The 18,825-nt window shown below is 41.5% G+C and overlaps 1 protein-coding gene across 1 annotated transcript in view; it reads right to left on the bottom strand.

Moving 5' to 3' along the window:
• Nucleotides 1-18,825, bottom strand: part of LOC124151954 (protein unc-80 homolog) — a 113,441-nt gene that overhangs the window by 73,672 nt on the left and 20,944 nt on the right. Inside the window, exons 5-16 of the mRNA XM_048389824.1 lie at nucleotides 18,084-18,265; nucleotides 16,272-16,438; nucleotides 15,075-15,219; nucleotides 14,062-14,215; nucleotides 10,637-10,864; nucleotides 9,595-9,779; nucleotides 7,529-7,744; nucleotides 6,574-6,709; nucleotides 5,708-5,953; nucleotides 3,846-3,980; nucleotides 2,924-3,049; nucleotides 1,459-1,524 (exon numbers count right to left, since the gene is read on the bottom strand). Coding sequence (XP_048245781.1) covers nucleotides 1,459-1,524; nucleotides 2,924-3,049; nucleotides 3,846-3,980; nucleotides 5,708-5,953; nucleotides 6,574-6,709; nucleotides 7,529-7,744; nucleotides 9,595-9,779; nucleotides 10,637-10,864; nucleotides 14,062-14,215; nucleotides 15,075-15,219; nucleotides 16,272-16,438; nucleotides 18,084-18,265 — 1,986 coding nt within the window. The remainder of the gene's footprint in view (nucleotides 1-1,458; nucleotides 1,525-2,923; nucleotides 3,050-3,845; nucleotides 3,981-5,707; nucleotides 5,954-6,573; nucleotides 6,710-7,528; nucleotides 7,745-9,594; nucleotides 9,780-10,636; nucleotides 10,865-14,061; nucleotides 14,216-15,074; nucleotides 15,220-16,271; nucleotides 16,439-18,083; nucleotides 18,266-18,825) is intronic.

Raw genomic sequence — 18,825 nt, 5'->3', positions numbered from 1 at the left:
TCAGTAGACACACAGGTACATGTGGCAGTCATCAGACACACAGCTACATGTGGCAGTCAGTAGACACACAGGTACATGTGACAGTCAGTAGACACACAGGTACATGTGACAGTCAGTAGCCATACAGCTACATGTGACAGTCAGTAGACACACAGCTACATGTGGCAGTCAGTAGACACACAGGTACATGGGAGTTGGTTGGTATGGATATCAGTAAACAGAAATAATGTTTGTACACAGAGGTAGAACCAAACTGTAGCCAGCTGCTCAAGTTAGATGTAATTCCTCCTTGCCAATCAAGTGCAATTGATGCATAGTTAGGATAATTTATTTTAATATTATCATAAAACAAAAAACAAAATTGTCTACTCTTTTCTTGTTGAGGCTGGATTCATGCAAAGACCATAGTTTAAAATAACTTCACGCATTCCGTAACAAAACAATGTAAAGAAAACACATTAGCATCATGAGTTTCCTACCCAACCAAACACACTGAATGGATGTGATATATTCCTATGCATTGAAAATGATGCACCTATTTTTAACGCATCACAAATTTTTTTTCACATATATATATGGATCTGTGTATGATTGTTTGTGTTTTTTGCATAATAACTATTACCGGGTAAATGTCATAGATTAAGTCTTTGAAAGGCATTTAGAAGTGATACACATGAGGTGGAGAATTTATTGATGTCAACACCACGTTTCAGAGTATAGGCTTACTCCTCCATCAGAAGGAGTAAGTATATACTCCATAAAGTTGTGTTCCTCATAATAAAGAATTTGACATCCATAAGTTCTCTTCCTTATGTCATGGATTATATGAACATGTTTTAAGTTACAGTACTTTCTTTGTGAAATCACCTATTTCCTTTTTTAAGATTACACTATTGCCTTTGTTCCAGTCAGCATCTCATTCACAGTACTTGGAAGCAACTTTGCATACAGAATGTTCCAGAAATCGCAGTTCGTTACGCATCCCATAAAATGAATGGTCGTGTGAATCCAGCCTTAAGATGAGTTTTAAGAAATCTGACCAAAGAAATCAGCAAATCCAATGGTAAAAGTACAAGTTCATTTCCATTTCGCTTCAGGTTTTGTCTATTTGGACCAGCAGATTTCCAAGTTTAAGTTCTATCTCTGTACAAGACGATGATGAGGGACGATGCAGCAGTAGCAAACAGCAAAGAAACTGCATATGAATAAAAGAAAATTTCTTCCAAAATGATTAACAAAAGTAACGTGCATGCCATGGTCTATATTCTTCTTAATACAAATACATGTATGTCAAAGCGCTTACCTTTTATGCTTCAAATCAAAACCTTGGATTTGGAAGATGCAAAAAAATCCTACAAAAGTTATTCAGAAATGGTCTCTAAAAGAGGACCACTCTACAAATGAAGAAGCAAACCAAGTGTTAATACGATGGTATGAGTGTGAAAGTGGAACACTTACTCTCGAAGTCGGCCTCGGGTCTCTTCAGCTTGAAGCTGTGGTTGATACTGCTAGTCTGCTTCATGCCTAACCACAGAGTTATTCATTTACACTCGAACCTCGCTAATCCACACACTCAATTTTCCATAACAATCATCAGGGCCACATTTCACAAAGCTATCTTAGCGCTACCGTTTTACATTATAAGTTGTAGCAGGATCACGAGGGGTACATGGGGTTTTATGCGTCCCGCATTAGATTTTATACCACGAGCCGGAGGCATCGTCATCCTGCTGCAAAAGAAGTTATCTTACCGACGAAACAAATTCAAAATTGAAAGAAAACAGCTGTTCGATTGAGCTGAGGTTAGCTTGCACCATGTCCTGTAACCTCCATTGACTTGGAAAAAGAGCGCAGCTTTTTGCTTTGAAGCAGGGTAAAGGGGATTCATTCTGAATCTAAGATATCCACTTGCAGCCTGACTTGCTCGTGGCGGGGTATAAGAGACTTATTCCCCCGCTGAGAAATTTATTCCCCTCCAAGGCGGGTTAAACAGTATTTTATCAAGATCACATGGACCAATCAGATCTCATCATTCTGACATGGAGGTATGATAAAGGTTGATGGCTGTCGTAACTCTAAGATCCTTCATGAAACGGGCCCAGATTTACAGTCAAAATGCGGAAAAGCTAGAATTAACAAGAAGACGTTAAACAAGAGACAAGAGTAAGTCTTGTTAGCTTAGTTTATGACAATATGTATGAAGAAATATCTGCTACAAAAGATGAGGATGGAAAGTTTTGGATACTTGGCTCAGTTTGATAATGTAGCTATTCAGAAACAAGGTGTCCAGATTAGTGAGGTTTCCTGATTATTAAGGTGCAATGTGATTCTTGGTCTGGGTTAACAAGGTTCTACTGTATTTTATACAAATAATGGACAAAGAGACCAAATTTGGCTCTTGTTTAAACTGCTGAAATTGTTCTACAAATACAAACATTACTATTTAAATTTACCAATTCATTTCAAATTTGGTTGGATTTTTTCTACCTAAAAAATAATAAACCTCATTTTTTAAAATTTATATACAAACATTTATCACTTATGTGAAACCTACAAGGACAGGTACCATGCTCACAAACCAAGCATCATAATCCTGGCTTTACCCACAATCAACTGATCATGGCATATCTAAGGGAAGTAACTCAAACAGTTTTAGAATCACAAACATGCTCTTGTAATGACCTTTCAATTTGACGAACAGGTCCCAAAAAAATTTTCCCGTTTGCATTCAAAGAATAGTTACAGCAAATGTGAGAACTACCCAGTGTAACAGAATCTACCAATGATTACCTATCTCATCTCTGTTAAACTACATCCTGTATCTAGAATTATTTCTAAACAACTATGCCAGGATATTTAAGCATCTTCCAAGCCTGGCTCTCCGCTGGTGTTTTACATCTACAGAAGGTATCAGTATACTCACTCCCCCCTCCGCCCTCCGCTCGCTTCAGCTTGAAGCTGCGGTTGTGGCGGAAGCTGGCGTTGTGCTGCCCCGAACCCCGACGGAAGTGGCGCAGCAGCTTCTGACGACCCTGGGCCAATCTCCTGCCTGGAATTACACACTCACGTTTGAAACTCTGTCACGTCAAACAAATTCCTGGATAAGGTGAGCTAAAGAATTGGTCATTGTGTTAAACAGTTTTTCAGTTATATCACAGTGAGTCAGCTTAATGTGGGAGGAAAGCCTGAAGTGATGCAGGTCTCAGACGTTCACCACTGGTGAAACCCAGGAATATGGATGGTGCCTGGAATATTTCATAAATAAACAAGAGTCATCAGAAAATGAAAAATCCCCCTGGCCCCCACAAATTCGAACGAACAAATGGATGAGAATTTCTATCTGATCGGTCTCGATATAAAAGAGTACTTTTTGAGCTATCAAAACAATACCATGGAATTGGGATTTGGAACTTAGTATTTCTATGTCAGGTACATACACCACTATGAACAGAGTCAAAATCAACCTTTTGCCATGGAAACAGAAAAAATATCAATTCGAAAATTCCCTAAACAGCAAAAGGCACCAGTTGACAACCTGGATATGGTCTGGACAAACACACCGCAAAAAGCAAAAGGCACCACTTCAGGACATATCTCCCGGATAGACAGACAGATGGACGGACAGACAGACGAGGTGTCAACTATATCCCCCCACATTATATGCTGAAGAAAAAGAGAACTTGTTCACTGAACATGTTGTCCTGAAAAAAGTGAACGAACTTCTATCTTATGTCTAGCAGTGAAGCAATAGTCTCCAGCAAAACTCCCCCCTCCCCCTCTCCCCCTCCAGAGATTACATAATGGTTAGACCTTACTCCAGGATCCAGCATGTAGCATGATCTCACCTCTGTCCTTTTTCTCATCCCCGGTGTCTAGACTGCCCAGGACGGAGATGGACGTCGTGCTACTGTGGAAGGAGTCGGACCTCTCTGTCAGCACCGCGAAGCTGATCTTGCGATCTCCAGGACTTCCGACAGGACCTGTGCAGGGAGAACAGGTAGGTCTGAACTGTTCATTCATTTGAAACATTTTTACAAAATAAAACCTGACCTTTTCAAGGAAGTTGTTTTCATCATAGAAACAATCAAACACTGGGAGTCAGTTAAGCTCCGAGATCTTGAAATGTCCTTCAGCAATCTGTGCTCTGTGGCACATCAGCAAAGCTCTTGTCTTATTAGGAGTGTCCATGTACTAGGGCCGGGACCAGTCCAAATGTACTACCCGGGTACCCAACCCGCTATTACCCGACCCTACCTGGGTACCCGCTACAGGTCTCAGAGTTTGGTACAAAATGTCAGATTGGAAATAGTTTGACCGTAGCCCTAGTAAAATGTATTTAAATATATGTATAAAACGATCTGGTCATGCATACACTGAAGTTGACTGAAGTGTCATTTTTATTCAAACCTATTAAGGTCAGAAGCTATGGCGCTTAGTCAGAAAGAAATGTGAACATTAGTGACTTGTACTGTAACCATCTGGATATTTTTAATCATTAAACAATACATCACATGACCAACCTGGGGTCAGGGTAGTCCAGTTGGTACCCGGGTCCTACTCGGTACCCACCCGACCCGAGTACCCGAGCTACCCGTCCCAGCCCTACTATGTACCTGTGCTCTGTGGCAGATCAGCAACATTTGACTCGGAGCTCTTGTCGGAGTGTCTGAGTGTCCACGTACCTGTGCTCTGTGGAAGATCTGCAACATTGGACTCAGAGCTCTTGTCGGAGAGTCTGAGTGTCCACTTACCTGAGCTCTGTGGCAGATCGGCAACATTTGACTCGGAGCTCTTGTCGGAGTGTCCACTTACCTATGCTCTGTGGCAGATCGGTAACATTGGACTCAGCGCTCTTGTCGGAGTGTCCACTTACCTATGCTCTGTGGCAGATCGGCAACATTGGACTCGGAGCTCTTGTCGGAGTGTCTGAGTGTCCACGTACCTGTGCTCTGTGGAAGATCAGCAACATTGGACTCGGAGCTCTTGTCGGAGAGTCTGAGTGTCCACTTACCTGAGCTCTGTGGCAGATCGGCAACATTTGACTCGGAGCTCTTGTCGGAGTGTCCACTTACCTATGCTCTGTGGCAGATCGGTAACATTGGACTCGGAGCTCTTGTCGGAGTGTCCACTTACCTATGCTCTGTGGCAGATCGGCAACATTGGACTCGGAGCTCTTGTCGGAGTGTCCACTTACCTATGCTCTGTTGACTGATCAGCAACATTGGACTCGGAGCTCTTGTCGGAGTGTCCACTTACCTATGCTCTGTGGCAGATCGGCAACATTGGACTCGGAGCTCTTGTCGGAGTGTCCACTTACCTATGCTCTGTCGCAGATCAGCAACATTGGACTTGGAGCTCTTGTCGGAGTGTCCACTTACCTGTGCTCTGTGGCAGATCGGCAACATTGGACTCGGAGCTCTTGTCGGAGTGTCCACTTACCTGTGCTCTGTGGCAGATCGGCAACATTGGACTCGGAGCTCTTGTCTGAGTGTCCACTTACCTGTGCTCTGTGGCAGATCAGCAACATTGGACTCGGAGCTCTTGTCTGAGTGTCTGAGTGTCCACTTACCTGAGCTCTGTGGCAGATCGGCAACATTGGACTGGGAGCTCTTGTCTGAGTGTCTGAGTGTCCATGTACCTGTACTCTGTGGCAGATCAGCAACATTTGACTCAGAGCTCTTCTCTGATTGCCTTTGTGTCCATGTACCTGTGCTCTGTGGAAGATCAGCAACATTGGACTCGGAGCTCTTGTCGGAGTGTCCGGGGCTGCTGACGATGCTGCTGAAACGCCGTGACGTGACTGTCTTCTCCCAGATGTGATCTCGCTTCTGGCTGCGGGAGCGAGGCAGGTACTGGAACGTCTCCCTCAAGAAGGTGGTGATCTCCATCAGGACCAGACAGCCCAGCATCTTCAGAGCGTATGGACACTCAGTCCCAGAACTGTTCACAGACGCTGCGGGCAGAAAACAACACATTATACATGAAGTTAAAAAAAGCATGTTTTAAAAATCCTTATAAAGTTATCACTGTATTACCCTAAATTAGGTTCCTCACAACCTCAGGTAAACCTAGAAACCAGTTCATCTTCCAAACCCAGGTTTTGAAATGGGTTCTAAATCTGCTTTGAGATTTTACATTTAATTTGTAATACCAAGGTTTTAAAATTGATCTTGATATGAACACAATTGTGCTTGATGATTGGTTAAAAATAAAAAATAAAATTAAATGAAAATTCCATGATGTGAATCGAGCATGCAACCTTACATATCGTGTAAAGTTTTGTAACCCATTGTTTTCCCACCGAGCCACAGGGGCAGGTGATGAGAAGTTGTTCAATATTACATGTCATGACTCCAGCTAGTCCATGCTGCACAAGGTTTTTCTTTCACACGATTTGATCGAACTTCCTTTTATACCGCGACACACTGAATTGTTGCACTACAAGGCATGTTGATGTTTTCTTATTTTTAAATATACCTTCTTGTCATTGAGACACTGGTGTATACTATTGAACCCTTCCACCATAACCCCCAAGGTTAAACATGCTGGATCCATCTGACAAGATTCCCCTACCTTCATCCAGGAAGTCCTCCTCATCGTCCTCCGTCCTGAGCTCCTTCCTGCGTCCCTCGTCCTTGACGTCGTTGATGATGTCCAGTCTGTCGCTGTGCTCTTTGGCCAGTATGTACTCCATCTGGTTGCCCAGGTTCTACAACAGGGCAGTCAGCAACTCATTCATTAACTGTCCTGAACAGTGTTCACTGGCATTCTATATCTCTAAAACATGCTGTATATATTTCAGCTTGTGAAAAAAGATATCAGAGCTCCAGATAATTTTTGAGCAATTGAGTTTTTACTCTAGGCTTTCTCTTTTAATTGGGTTATTACATATTTCACTGGGTAACCAATATTTTTCGTCTCATCTATTCATCACTCTTTTGTTTTTTTCCCGAAATTAGTGAGCATTTTAAGATTTAAAAAAAATTAAAAATAATGTTTTCGATGTATACCAGTGTTCTAAACATATAGGCTTGGCTTGGAAGGTAAATTAGCTCGTGATTGTGTTTCGGAAATTAGCTCCTTTATACGCATGCTGGAAAAGCTTTATTGGGTATTTACGTGTCCTGTTTTTATACATTTGAGTTTTTCATTTAATGCATGCATTTCTGTACGCAAGTTACTTGAAAGAAATTGGGTTTTGAATATTTGGGGGGGGGTTATTTTACACAAATACACTGCTTATCTGTAGCTCCCAGATATTCTTTAAGTCCTTAATCTATTTTTTATGTTTGATACCAGTGATCTCAAATGTGTCTCTCACCCACATTTGTGTTGTGAGTGAGTGAGTATTGTTTTACGCCGCTTATAGCAATATTCCAGCAATATCACAGCAAGGAACACCAGAAATGGGATTCACACGTTGTACCTATATAGGGAATAGAACCCAGGTCTTCAGCGTGACTTTAACCACTAGGCTACCTGACCACCCCTCACAGGTGTGTAAGACATGTGGGAGTACAGCACTGACCTCCGCCCAGGAGTAGAAGAGTCTCCCCGCAGCCTTCTGCAGCATGAGGTTACGTCGGTACCCTGACGGCTGGCCGCGGTTCTGCAGGGCCGCCACAGTGTGCCGGAAACTTGGCAAGTTCAGCTTCATCCAGTTCGGCCAGTCACCACGGTTACAGCGATGAATGAAGTGGGCGCACTCCAACAGCAGAGAAGCCCTGGCCGACACAGGGGCATCCTGGGAATAGAAGCAGGTAGAGGTGAAACGATACAGCAAGGTCACGATATGATAAGTATCATCATACAAAGTTCACAATACGATCTGTTTGGCAATATGCATATTTACGTCAATTCGCATGGAAATGTCTTGACTCTATATAGTTCAGAGCAGGTTCAAAGGAAAAGCTAGCTGTAGACACATGTTCATTGCGGCTATTTTTAGTAGTGAGTGAGTGAGTATGGTTTTACGCTGCTTTTAGCAATATTCCAGCAATATCACAGCAGGGGACACCAGAAATGGGCTTCACACATTGTACCCATGTCGGGAATCGAACCCGGATCTTCAGCATGACGAGCGAACGCTTTAACCACTAGGCTACCCAACCGCCCCTATTTTTAGTAGTGAACTTAACTCAGTACAGAAAAAAATGTATTGTATATCGTATCGGAGCATGAAATCTCACGAAGCACCAGTGCACCAATGTAACATTTCACCTCTAGAAGCAGGACATCATCAACAAGGAAATATTTTCTGTATGCAGCAAAGTCGTGTAAATCTGTACTGAACAATTCCCTGTGAAATCCTCCAGACAAACACATTAACCAGTCAAGGGCATGGAGTACTATCACTTTGTAGTTATGGAGATATTCAACACAGGGATCATCAGGAAGGGACCCCAACTAAAGGGGTCCTGGGCCCCGTTCCTTGAAGCGATCTTAGCACTACGATGATCGTAAGCCTATGTTAAAGTATGGGACTTACGATCACCTTAGCGCTAGGATCGCTTTGAGGAACGGGGCCAAGGGATTTTACCCTGACTTACAAAAGTTGGGGGCCCCCTGGGCCCCCTGGACCCCCTGGACCCCGAAACATTACTTTTAAGGGTCCTTGCAGGCAGTATAAGGCAGAGGGTCCTATATAGTAATGAAATGGTGCAGTGGACTGTATGTTTTGACAATTACTTTAAAGCCTGGAATAAATCAATGATCATGTGGACGGTGGTCATGATTGATGGATGAAATGACAGACACCCATAACAGCTCTAGATGCGCTGTAGATACAATGAATATCATTGTGCGTCCCTTGGGGCGCAGTATTTTAATTTTCTGCATCCAATCTCAACATTTGTACATACTGAACATCCATTTGTGTGTCACATATAACCCTGGGTCCAATTACAGCATTACACTGTAATCACATTTTGTTTTTGCAGACAAGGTTAGAAAAGGAGGACACTTAGACATAATAACTACAGTCCATGACAAAAAACTATTCAGTACACTAGCCTAAATTTGGCTCTCAGCATCATTTTCTGTAAATTTTAGTTTTATCATATGAACTATTATTAGCCAAGCTTACTAAACATAACAGAATTGTAATAGACTCAGGCTTTGGTCTAGGGGTTAATTAACAAACTGTAACAGTAATCTGAATTTTTTCCTATTTTCGTTCATCACCTCCCTTCAAGTTTTGAGATATTCAAAATTAACATGGAAGGAGTCACTGACTAATGTCAGCAGGACCAAAACACTTGTACCAGAATACTGTGGCTGACAAAAAGACAAAGATATTCCCGGTAGTCATTCAAGACCACTTACTGGCAGTTTCTCATTTCATCGCCATACAGGCAAATGCAAGGCAAGGTAGCACAATGTCAACACACGGACAGCACATGGTTACATTAAAAAGTAGGAATGGGGTGCTACGAATCGGGTGCATATAATTGTTGAACCGGCACCAAAATGGCAGACAAACGAAATTACACCCCATGACACGTACACAGCAATGGCAAAAGGCAAATAGCCCTACTATTCTTATTACCATTGAACAACATTCATTCAATCACTTAATGACAGTTGCGCTCTTACCAAATCCAACATGGCTGCTACAAGATGTGGGTCGGGGAAGACGCCGGGGTGACAGCACTCCAGCAGGAAGGAGAATCTCAGCATCCCAGACTTGATGAGGAACTTGTCAACTAATCGCTTCTCTTGCTCAAAGTTGGTATCAGCGTTTCCGTCTCTGTTCACACCAGTTCGAGGATGGCGGAAATCTGAGGAGGAATATAATAATAATGACTTTTTTCATAGACTGGAGTTGGTGGATGAGTGGGTGCGTAAGAGGCAATATTCCAGCTATCTCACAGCACACTGTAAATAATTGGGCCAGGCAAACCAGTGTTTTGTTTCTTTGTTGTTTAACGCTGCACTCAGCAATATTCCAGACATATGACGGCGGTCTGTAAATAATCGAGCCTTTTGCGGTAAAAATATGTTCCTGAAGATCTATTCTACCCCAGATCTTCATGGGTCGATAAACCAGTGATTGATAGCATGAGCAATAATCTGATTGGACGTGGGATAACAATCCATGTAACACACTCAGCCTGGTCACGTCTAGTCTCCATGGTAGACAAGTGTAGGGCAGTGTGGCATCCCTAGAATGCAATTTGGTTGAGGAGATTGTAGAGTTACCATGGTTACACTGGTAGAAGGTTTGGATGTTTGTTGTTTAATGTCACTCTCAGCAATATTCCAGCTATATGATGACGGCCCGTAAATAATTGAGTCTGGACAGAGGTACACTGTTGTTTGTTTGTTTGTTTGTTTGTTTGTTGTTTAACGCCACACAGCAATATTCCAGCTATATGTCAGCGGTCTGTAAAAATATCAAGTCTGGACCAGACAATCCTGTGATTGACATCATGAGCATTGATCTACACAATTGGGATATGATGACATGCGTCATCCAAGTCAGCCACCCCATCCCGTTAGTCACCTCTTACAACAAGCATTGGTTGCTGAAGACAAACTGTTACCCGGATCTTACATGGTGATGTAGCTGTCTACTAAGGGCAAGATCTCTACACAAAAATCATTCAATTTGTTTGAATAATATTGTTCAACTTACCGTCATGACTTCCGCGTTTGGTCATACGTTTTCCCAAGGTCTTTATTCCGTCCTCAATCCTCTTTCTGGCACTGAGAAAGGTCAAGGTTGCATGACTGGCAGCCTTGAAAGACATGCGACCTTTCCGGTGAACCTGAATCTCACTCTTACTTTCTCTACGGTCCAGAGGTGGCGGTTCATTGGCTGATTCCTCCTCATGGTCCGACTTGGCTCCGCCTCTTTTCCACCCTAACAAGGCAGAGGTTTGGTTTGCCATTACAACACATGACTGAGTGACAGATTCATTGCTTTGGGCCATAAGAAATACATTACATGTTCGCCTTTCCATCTTATTATCCATTTCTAAATTCCCTGCGCAAATAATATCTCATATCTTAATTACATCCGTGACCCTGCATTTTTTTATCCATCTCAGAGAGATTCAGTGACATATGTTTTTAAACAAATTGACAAGACATTCTGCAAAGTATCATTCTGTTAAAAAAGACTATATAAGAAAATACACATTCGTTTAATATGTGTCAACCAGATATACGAGAACATTCAGGAATGGTAAGCCATTGAAATTTAATTATTGTATTACAATATCTAATACTGTAGGTGATGAGAGATTCCATTACCATGATTACATATAACTGACATGTCAAAAACAGAGATGATTTGACCAAAAGAAGGGTCAAAGTTTTGCACAACCATAGAATCATTAAACGACTACCTTAACATGCTTAATGGTTTTAATACAAGGCTCTTAACATGTTTAAAAATCAATCCCATGATTACTAATTTTCCAAACTAACCATTTTTTCAGGACCCTATGTTGCAATCAGACATCATTTGCAAAACAAAATCACCTAAATGCTATCTTACTCTCTCACGGAATAAATCAACGAAACCTTTGTTATATGTGTCTTGTTTGGACATGCTAGAACAAAAGCAACTAATTTCCACTTATCGATAGAACCGAAATGTTATGCAATTCTACTGCAATTTCAAAACCTTAAAGAAACACAGTAATTGCTTGGTTTTGGGGATGTATTCCCCAGTGGAAAAAACTTTTTCAAAACAGTGCGACAGCAGTGTACATCACCTTGTTATGCAATTAACAGTCTGAATTGTCAAGATAGACAGCTACTTATTAAAAGCTGATGTTAGTACTGATATTCACTATTCTAACATATGTATTAAGGTTGGGACAAATTTACTACCCGGGTACCCATCCCCCTATTACCCGACCCTACCCGGGTAGTTTGACCGTAGCACTGGTAAAACATGTTTAGATACATGTATGAAACGATCTGGTGTATACTTACACTGAAGTTGACTGAAGTTTTATTTTTATTCAAACATATAAAAGCCAGACGGAATGGGCATAGTAGTCAGGAAGAACTGCCACATTAGTGACTTGTAGTTTAAACATAGTGTTAGATACTTTTTGTCATTAAACAATGTATCACGTGACTAACCACGGGTCCGAATAGTCCTGTGGGTACCCGGGTCCTACTCAGTACCCATCCGACCCGAGTACCCGAGTTACCCGTCCCAGCCCTAATATGTTTTGAATCCCATAACAAACTAAACAAATACCAAGTTTGATTACATTTTGTACAGAAATAGCAGAGTAATAGTCATGAACATGGCTGCCATGGTGGCCATATTGAAAATGGTGGTTTCTGAGATAATGTTTTCAGTGAATCATTAATCATGAACTTAATCTTATGAAAATATCATGAAAACAGAGCAATTGTGTTAAGCTGCACTACTACCTACATTAATTTAACATTTTCACAGAAAAGGACCAAGTAATGCCCTTTGAACTTTCAGCTTTCAGTGCAATGAACAAATCAAGGTCAAAATTTTAAATATCGCTAAAAAGAAGAAGTTTATGTTGAGCCCCAATACGAAGTACATATGTACCTAATTTCATGAAATTCAGTACAAATACGACAGACGTTGACGACAGACAACAGTCAGGTGACCTTAAAACCAACAACCTCAATCATCTCTAAACACCTATATGTTTTGATATTTTCTCCTGTCACATACATTGAACAAGTCAGGGGAATATTTTTAATTTATTTGCTGAAGCATAACTACGAAGTTTGGAAGTTCATCCTGAACTAGAAATCTAAAACCAACTCCCTTTCTAAATTTCCCTTCCAAAGCTTCTGATTAGCATTATGACACAACACACCTACAAACAATAAAGAAGTCTTTATCCACAAAAAGATCCACGTCTTATCCCATCCATACACAACGAACATGTAACATCATTAAACAGCCTAAAACCATGGACCAATAGCAATGTATCACATGAGAAATGTTCTTATAAGGTGTGATTATTTCTGGAACCGTTCATCACTTACTGTTAATTATTCAGAATAAATAAAACTGGATCAACTGTCCAGCAATTAAACGACAATCACATACGAATTATAACAATTATCATTTTCATAAATTACCATTCTCACATACATAGACTATGTAGACAATTATCACATGAAACATGTGTGACATATCTAACATTGTTAAAAACATGGTTTATATATGTTTGTTTATATTATCCATATTTGTCAGTATGTGATAGTTTTACATTTGAAAATGTTACAAAATATCATAGAACTATAGGAGAACATGATTTAACAAATAAGAATGCCACATAGATATGACAGAATAAAAGTCATAATAATTCAAGCCGTGCCATGCAGTGGCTAGGATGAATTGCCTCTAATTCATAACAGGGAGACCCCCTTTTCATGCATTGTCAAACAAGATAAGCTCTTAAACCTATTTCACAGAAATCCCATGCATGCATAAGTAAAAACTGAAGATTTTCTCGGATCTAAATGCTAAATCAAACTAGATAAAGACAGAATAATTAAAAGAAAGGTTCTAAGAAGACTTTGAAAAAAATAAGAAAAGCCCTCCCTGATTTAAACAGAACTAGTTCTACATGCACTGAAAAGTACTGTATTTTCTGAATAGATTATCTCAAACTTACAATCTGCGTCATGAGATGAAATCTATTCAACTTCATAAAATATGATTACACACTCTTCAGTTAAAGCTCAATTATTTGTAAATTTATGGTACAACAGGATTAGACACAAGATTATCTGTCCGCTTGTCTCAAGACCAGTGAAAGTTTGAAAGAGTTACTTGCTTTCTTGGGTTATATAAAGCACTAGTCTGAAATAAGCTGTGGACTAGTTGGATTTATCTCATGGTGTCTACCCCTGTACAAGCAATCAACAGTTTCAATTCAATTTACAAATAAATTTCAAATGCTCGAGCACAGAAGCAATACATCTTTACTACATACAGTGTATATATTTGGCGTATATGATTGCAAGCTTCGTTCTTTACACTGGGCAATTTTGCAGATTAACTCTCGAAAATAAAGTACCCTACAGTACAAAGACACTTGCCAATATTGAATTTACTAAATCGTCTTCTTGGTGTGCTGGTTCCTGACGGTGGTTCATCATCAGTTGCTGATATACTGGTTCGGGGGCTCAGCTTCCCGTGTCCCATGTCCTCGATGATCTCTGAGTCGCTCGCGGCATATTGGAACATCAGCGACTGAAACAAAGAGGAGGTTGAGCAGTGTTAGGGAGTCGCTCTTATCACAATAGAATCGAAATATAAAACACTGGTTAATCAAAGAAGATAGAGCTTCATATATACTACTCAAAAGAAGTTAAGGATCACCCGATCTTTCATATTGGTAAAGTTAATCTGTCATGTCATGAGAGATTAACTATTGTAATATGAAAGAATCAGGTGATCCTTAACTTCTTTTGAGTAGTATATATGATAGCTACGCGATAAATCACAAAGAACAATGAAGAACCAAGTGTTGTTTATTCACAATAAAACATTGTTCTATCATGACGTCATTTCTGGAGAATCGAACATGTGCTCGCAACTTGATGATGTCGTATATTGGACAACGTTATTTTTTAGAGGGGAATTTCTAGTGAGTTGTTCCCCACAGATGTAGTTGAAGATCGCATCCCAAAGTGGGAGAGATATGATCATCAGTATTGGGAGAAAAGGTACAGGTAATCCACATGAGGACACTGAGAATATGGGGGAAATACCATACCTGTGCATAAAATGGACAGTCCTACACTGCCGATTCTATTGAGGGAGTCATCAGTATTTTAAATAGGGGTAAATATTTTCAAAGCTTGCAATTTTATCATTATCCTTAAAGAGGCTGTACATAATGTTGATTTCTCATGTAAGAAATAAACGACTGATGGTCGTTTATTGCACAATAAATCACTGCAGGGAGAATAAACAACTCAGGGCTGCACCCCTTAAGGTTTATTCTCCCTGCAGTGTATTACTGCACAATAAACAACTCCCAATCATCGTTTATTTCTCAACTATTTTTATTTTTTCCTGGAATTGGATGCGGGAGAGTGAGTCTCACATTTGCCACCTTCTTGACCTTCTTCCTGAAGATGGACCTTCGGGACTTGCCGCTGGTCTGATGGCCGTCTTCGCTGTTGACTAAGTTAGGGGACTTTTGGGGGTCCTTCTCATCTCCACTCTCAGAAGTGATGGATGTTGTTCTCCTGTAACCATGGTAACAAACATCAAAAGAAATTGCTATTTAGCAATATATGTACCATACATGCATAAAGTCCAGTAAACAGGTTCAGTCTATTTTAGTTTGTGAACAGATTTTTACAAAAGCACCTTAAATCTATTTAATCTCATGTGATGTAAGTGTATATAATAGATTGAACAAAAATAATGTTATATTAAATACTGATTATAGATGTTGAACTTATTCATCAAATATGTCTGTAACTACATATAACACACTGAGGTGAGGTGAGGTGAAATTGGGTTTAATGTCGCGTCCAAGATTATAGCACTTATATAGCGAAGTGCATGTACGTGTGTGTGTTTGTGTGGCTGCTTGTACTAGTCCGGACTGATGCCGATTTAAAGTGCTAGCTCACTGAGATACCATGCCGCAGTTTAACATGAATACCCCACTCAGACACAGTATAATGACTCCGAGCTGACCAGTCATTGTTTTAGCCCCTTAATGCCGAGCGCCAGACAGGGTAACAACAAGTACCATCTTTTAACGTCTTTTGGTATGACGCGGTCGGGGATTGAACCTTACACACTGAGTGAGTGAGTTAAGTGCAGGTATCACCTTATGGTGAGTGAGTGAGTGAGTGAGTGAGTGAGTGAAGTGCAGATGTCACCTTATGGTGAGTGAGTGAGTGAAGTGCAGGTATCACCTTATGGTGAGTGAGTGAGTGAGTGAGTGAGTGAGTGAGTGAGTGAGTGAGTGAAGTGCAGATATCACCTTATGGTGAGTGAGTGAGTGAGTGAAGTGCAGGTATCACCTTATGGTGAGTGAGTGAGTGAGTGAGTGAGTGAGTGAGTGAGTGAAGTGCAGGTATCACCTCATGGTGAGTGAGTGAGTGAGTGAGTGAGTGAGGTGCAGGTATCACCTTATGGAGAGTGAGTGAGTGAGTGAGTGAGTGAGTGAGTGAGTGAGTGAGTGAGTGAGTGAGTGAGTGAGGTGCAGGTATCACCTTATGGTGAGTGAGTGAGTGAGTGAGTGAGTGAGTGAGTGAGTGAGTTAGTGAGTTGCGGCTCTGACCTGACAGGTTTAGCAGGTTTACTGTTCAGCTCCCTGTCCTTCTCCATCTTCTGTCTGCGGAGCTTCTGGAGCGAGTCCAGGAGGCCACTGAGTGCACACTTCCTGAACTGTCCTCCGTGCACCTCCTTCACGTACGCCATCATCTGCCGCACATCGCAGAACAGGCCCTGAAACCGCAACATCACACCCTGAATCCACAACATCACAACCCGAAACATCACACCCTGAAACCACAACATCCCAATCTGAATCCACAACATCACACCTCGAAACATCACACCCTGAAACCACAACATCACACCCTGAATCCACAACATCACACCCCAAAACATCACACCCTGAAACCACATCATCACACCCTGAATCCACAACATCACACCCTGAAACCATAATATCCCACCCTGAATCCACAACATCCCACCCCAAAACATCACACCCTGAAACCATAATATCCCACCCTGAATCCACAACATCCCACCCTGAATCAACATCATCACACCCTGAATCCACAACAGCACACCCTTAAACCACAACATCACACCCTTCAACCAAAACATCACACCCTGAATCCACAACATCACACCCTTTAACCAAAACATCACACCCTGAATCCACAACATCACACCCTGAAACCACAACATCAAACCCTGAATCCACAACATCACACCCTGAATCCATAACATCACACCCTGAATCCACAACATCAAACCCTGAATCCACAATATCACACTCTGATTCCACATCACACCCTGAATCCACAACATCACACCCTGAATCCACAACATCAGACCCTGAATCCACAACATCAGACCCTGAATCCACAACATCACACCCTAAATCCACAACATCACACCCTGAATCCACAACATCACACCCTGAATCCACAACATCACACCCTGAAACCACAATATCACACTCTGATTCCACATCACACCCTGAAACCACATCACACCCTGAAACCACATCACACCCTGAAACCACATCACACACTGATTCCACATCACACCCTGAAACCACATCACACACTGAAACCACATCACACCCTGAAACCACATCACACCCTGAAACCACATCACACACTGAAACCACATCACACCCTGAAACCACATCACACACTGATTCCACATCACACCCTGAAACCACATCACACACTGATTCCACATCACACCCTGAAACCACATCACACACTGAAACCACATCACACCCTGAAACCACATCACACCCTGAAACCACATCACACCCTGAAACCACATCACACACTGAAACAACATCACACCCTGAAACCACATCACACACTGATACAACATCACACACTGAAACCACATCACACACTGATTCCACATCACACCCTGAAACCACATCACACACTGATTCCACATCACACCCTGAAACCACATCACACACTGAAACCACATCACACACTGATTCCACATCACACCCTGAAACCACATCACACACTGATTCAACATCACACCCTGAAACCACATCACACACTGAAACCACATCACACCCTGAAACCACATCACACCCTGAAACCACATCACACACTGATACAACATCACACCCTGAAACCACATCACACACTGATTCCACATAACACCCTGAAACCACATCACACCCTGAAACAACATCACACCCTGAAACCACATCACACATCACAGCATGTATTACCTTAAAGGTAAAGAGATACAGTCACAACATGATGTGATGCAATCACACCCTGAAAGTCAAACTTAAGTATCACAATGAATCTGTGATTACCCCAGCCTCCAGCACATACCCCAAGAGGAACACACTGAAACACCAACTCACAATGTTGTCGTGGCCATACAGCTCCCCCACACTCTCCACACATCGCGAGACAAAGGGCTTCAGGAGGTTCGCTATGAGGACACCCTCCACACCGCGGTAGCCCTCGCCGCCGATGCTGTGGCCAAAGTTGTTGGCGTAGCAGTTGCGGGGCAAGTTCTCCTGGGATACTGACTTCTTGTTGGCTGTGGGAAGAAAGTGCGTCAAATTGAGAAAACCTTCCACTGTAAAGATTTACGTGATGACATGGATGGATCTGTGGCCACAAAGGGGAGCTTGATCATCTGGAGTTGTAATTCACTTGCTCAGTAAAATTGCCAAAATAAACGACAAGTGGGAGTTGTTTATCATACAATAAAACACTGCAGGGTGAATAAACCATGACAGGTCTTTCCCGCATACTCTCATAATTTATACATCGATTATCTGTACCTTTTCTCCCAATACCGATTGTCATATCTCTCCCATTTTCGATGCGATCATTCGGCTATTTCATTTATCTATGTTACCCAGCTACATCTATGGGGAACAACTCACTGGACACCTCCCTCTCAAAAATAACGTCATGCAATTTACGAAGTTGTGAGCGCAGGTTTCGAATCTCCAGAAAAGACGTCATGATAGAACAAGTTTTATTGTAAGATAAACCACACTTCGTTCTTTATTGTTCTCTGTGACTTATGGCTTAGCTTATATATAGTTTATTAAATCTGACATCTATTCCTGGCAAACTAACAATTATTTT

This window comes from Haliotis rufescens, unplaced genomic scaffold (genome assembly GCF_023055435.1).
Source record: "Haliotis rufescens isolate VD_foot unplaced genomic scaffold, xgHalRufe1.0.p SCAF_8, whole genome shotgun sequence".
NCBI lineage: Eukaryota > Metazoa > Mollusca > Gastropoda > Lepetellida > Haliotidae > Haliotis > Haliotis rufescens.
The sequence above is the reverse complement of the archived record's forward strand: the minus strand, read 5'-3'. Positions and strand labels throughout refer to the sequence as shown.